Source organism: Ipomoea nil, unplaced genomic scaffold (assembly GCF_001879475.1).
Source record: "Ipomoea nil cultivar Tokyo-kokei standard unplaced genomic scaffold, Asagao_1.1 scaffold2845, whole genome shotgun sequence".
Lineage (NCBI taxonomy): Eukaryota > Viridiplantae > Streptophyta > Magnoliopsida > Solanales > Convolvulaceae > Ipomoea > Ipomoea nil.
The window spans coordinates 5510112-5514101 of record NW_017619273.1 but is presented as its reverse complement, the minus strand read 5'-3'; the positions used below and the strand labels follow the sequence as shown (position 1 = coordinate 5514101).

Genomic DNA, 3990 nt, shown 5'->3' with positions numbered 1-3990 from the left:
TTGTATTTTAATAAATTTAAATTAAATAATTATTTTTTAAAAAAAAAAAAACACTGTCTCCTCTCCCGGGCTGCCTTCTCGGACTAATATTTGACAATTAATCTTGAATTTTATGATTAAATTAATAAGTTTTACATATATAACATAGTTCTATTTGAATTTTATAGTTATTAGTTTTACAACATAAGAAGAATACTTGTGATGAGCTGTCTTCCACAATATTTCTCTATATATATTTGAGTGATGTAAGTAAGTTTGCAAAGAGAGAGTATCATAATTCATATCGGAGAACAAAAACCAAAGAGAAGCTACAAAATTCTCTTCCTAAGTTATTGATCTTACCCGACTTTTCCTAAGCAGAGACCAATGGAAACCAAGCCGTTCATACTGTTCTTATTCTTCTTCGTCATCTTTCAACTTACAACTTCTAATGGTATATATAGCATATGTCTCCCCTATATATTTTTTTTCTACTTACTCCTCTGATCTTAAGCTTTCCAGTAAAGATCCAAAATATTTTACTTTCTTGTAATTTTATGATCTGATAGAACATAGATAACAAGTTAGAGATTTTTTTTTTTTTTTTTCAGGATTATTTGTTAATCCAACACTGGTGAAGTCTGATACCCAAGCTGGTAACATTTATTCTCTTCATTATAGCTTCTACCAGAGTTCTAAAACTTTTATTTCCATTTATTTATTATTTCATTAATTAATTTCGTAATATATATGTTTATATAATGATAATTATTTCATATATATATATATATATATATATATATTCCTTTCAGTTTGCTTGACTGGGAAGCCAGCATCCTATTACTTTTTTCAAGGATTTGGCAATGGAATTAACAATTGGATTGTATATCTTCCGGTAAGCTAAGTGTATATTTTTGGACACACAAAAAATACAAATCAAATTTCTTTTTGAATTATAAGACACAATCCTTGAATTATTTACTTGAATTTCAGGGAGGAGCATGGTGCCATACTGCTGAATATTGCATCAAATATGCTAATAATAGAAAAATTACCCAAGATCCAAGACCATTCGATTTTGGTAATATTTTGGACAGTGACAAAGAAAAAAATCCAGGTATATATTTATTTCAAAAAAAAAAAAAAAAAAACAGGTACATTTGTTTTAATTAAATACACATTTTCACCGATTCCATATTCTTTACTGACTAATGAATTGTTTTTTGGCAAATTATATTATATATAGATTTCTTTGACTGGAATAAAGTTGTGATCACTTACTGTGATGGCTCATCATTCACAGGCGATTCCCAAACAATTTACAATGTATGTATGCCTTGTCTAGCTATATATATATATATATATATATATATATAATTTGCAAACTAACTAGAGTGTAAGTGTACTATTTTGCAGGGCACCAATCTCTACTTCAGAGGTGCTAGAATTTTCAATGCTGTTATGCAAGAGTTGATTCAAAAGGGAATGGGAATGGCCCAAAATGTAAGAATTAGTGCACATCTAACCTGCAAATTAAAGTATTATTATTATTATTATTATTATTATTATTATTATTATTATTATTATTATTATTATTATTGTTGTTGTTGTTGTTGTTGTTGTTGTTGTTGTTGTTGTTGTTGTTATTGTTGTTACTACTGTTATTAATTTATTATTATATTGTAGGCACTTTTGTTTGGTAGTTCTGCGGGAGGGGTTGCGGCTACACTTCATTGTGATGGTTTTCACAATTTGTTGCCTTATGCTATTCGAGTAAAATGTTTGTCAGATGCCGGATATTTCTTTCCGTCGTAAGATTTATATGTCATATAATTAATTGCACTAAGCTTTGACCTAAAAAAAATGATATGACTTTTGATATTTGTGTATATATAATTCCTAATTAACAGGAAAAGATTCGAAGATCAAAGGAACGATTTTATACCAACCTTTCAAGGATTGATAACGTTACATGTATTTTTCTCTTCTTTCCTTTGTTAAGTTTCACATCTTCGAAAAATTATATATATAAAAACATTGTGACATAAGGAATAATTGGTTTGTGAGTGATAAATTAAGGATAATCTATCAGTATTTTTCAATAAATAATTAATTTGATTTTATATAAAATTTATTTCTCATGGAGATTTTTATACTATACCTGCAATCAAATCAATTGCTTTAATTTGTTTATATGGATCAGGGATCAGCTAAGTCCTTACCCAAAATGTGCACATCAAGACTAAGTTCGTATATGGTAATAATTAATTAATATCTTAATTTTAATTGCGTCAACTAATTAAATATGAATCGCATTATATAATTAATAATTATTTATGTATATTGAACTTGTGCATGCATATATGCAGTGCTTCTTTGCTCAAAATGTGCAGAAAGACATCCAAACTCCTATCTTTTTCTTGATGTCTGCATTCGATAGTGTTCAGGTTAGATTATAGTATTTTACGCTAAATGCACCATGTGATATACGATATTTGTTACATTAATTAAAAATAAAATTAAGTAGTCTATATGTATATATTTTTATGATCCAATTTCATTTGTCTTCCATATTCATAGTGTGTGTTATATATGTTGTTATTTTAATTTTCCTTTCATCCTTTAATATATTTCAGGTATCATGGACTTTTAAAAACAATGAAGCAATAAAAAAATGCATTATGGATCAAACCGGTTGTTCAAGTTGTTCAAGTGAGATGTATAAAGTCTTACAAGGTTGACAATACCTACCTAATTAATTTTTGTACAAAGTAATTCTTACTATACATTTACATATCAAGTAGTTATGTGTTTTATGCATGTTTTTCAGATCTAAGACTGGAATTTTTGAGTTTATTACCAAAGCATACAAATTGTTCATCAAAAGGGGTCTTGATTACCTCCCCTAAGACCCATGAGCAAGAGCGAAATAGTCACTGGAATTCAGACATGGTCGTCGAGGGAAGTAATGAGGTATTATAATAAACCCAAACTAATTATTTATCCATATATATGTATAATTGATCAAATATTATTTCTCTTTATTTATATCTTTTTTTTTTTTGACAGACAATTGTAAATCTATTTAGAGATTGGTACTTTGACAAGAGAGGCGTTTATATAATAGATAAATATCCATACCCGTGCCTGAATAATTATTCAACCGTACCAAATAACAGTTTCACCTGATTAATTAGCAGTGCATGGAATGATGTATAGTATATGTGTGATCATGCACAGCATCCGATCCTATCCTTCTATGTACTTGTTGCATTCTAAAGAAGTTTATTAATAATACTAGTTTTTTACGCGCGATTGAGATAATGTCAATGTTTTTTTTTTTTTAAATAAGTACTTTTAAGTATATCAACGCAAGATTATATTAGAATTATTCATGCATAGATAATTGAATGTTAAATTTGCGTATTTAAATATGCAATTCTAAGTTAATAAATGCAAGATAATATAGTCAAGATTGATTATAATTGTCAATAAAATAATTGTATAGGTATGATTGAAATCAAATACGGGACATAAGCGGGAGCAAATAAAAAGTAGGGCATAAAATATTAAATATATACTAATATTGAAGAGCTAACTACTGATTGCCAAACAAGGACATTGCGAAATAGTTTCTCACTTCAATTTGTTGTGTGATTTGAATACTCTTTTTGTCAATAAATTCCCCAAGTAGTTAATTAATATGATTGGCTTAATTATATTTTTTTATTTTTTTTATTTTTTAAAACAATTATTATTATTATTATTATTATTATTATTATTATTATTATTGTTATTATTGTTGTTGTTGTTGTTATTATTATTATTATTATTATTATTATTATTGTTATTATTGTTGTTGTTGTTGTTGTTGTTGTTATTATTATTATTATTATTATTATTATTATTATTATTATTATTATTATGTATACCATTAGGTCATTTTACATGTTAATCTAAACAGCTAATTTTTTCAAATATTTTTTGTACCAACCGTTGATATAATTCGCT

At 26.7% G+C, this 3990-nt stretch overlaps 1 protein-coding gene across 1 annotated transcript; it reads left to right on the top strand.

The window, feature by feature from the left end:
* Window positions 1–219: 219 nt before the first annotated feature.
* LOC109160007 (pectin acetylesterase 8-like) lies at window positions 220–3285 on the top strand. The gene is made up of 13 exons (XM_019308123.1): window positions 220–433; window positions 591–635; window positions 792–874; window positions 973–1096; window positions 1226–1305; window positions 1396–1482; window positions 1666–1790; window positions 1890–1953; window positions 2183–2236; window positions 2349–2426; window positions 2616–2715; window positions 2810–2952; window positions 3049–3285. Exons 1-13 carry the CDS (start codon window positions 367–369, stop codon window positions 3166–3168), a joined length of 1170 nt encoding a protein of 389 aa, XP_019163668.1. The 5' UTR covers window positions 220–366; the 3' UTR covers window positions 3169–3285.
* The last annotated feature ends 705 nt before the right edge of the window (window positions 3286–3990 follow it).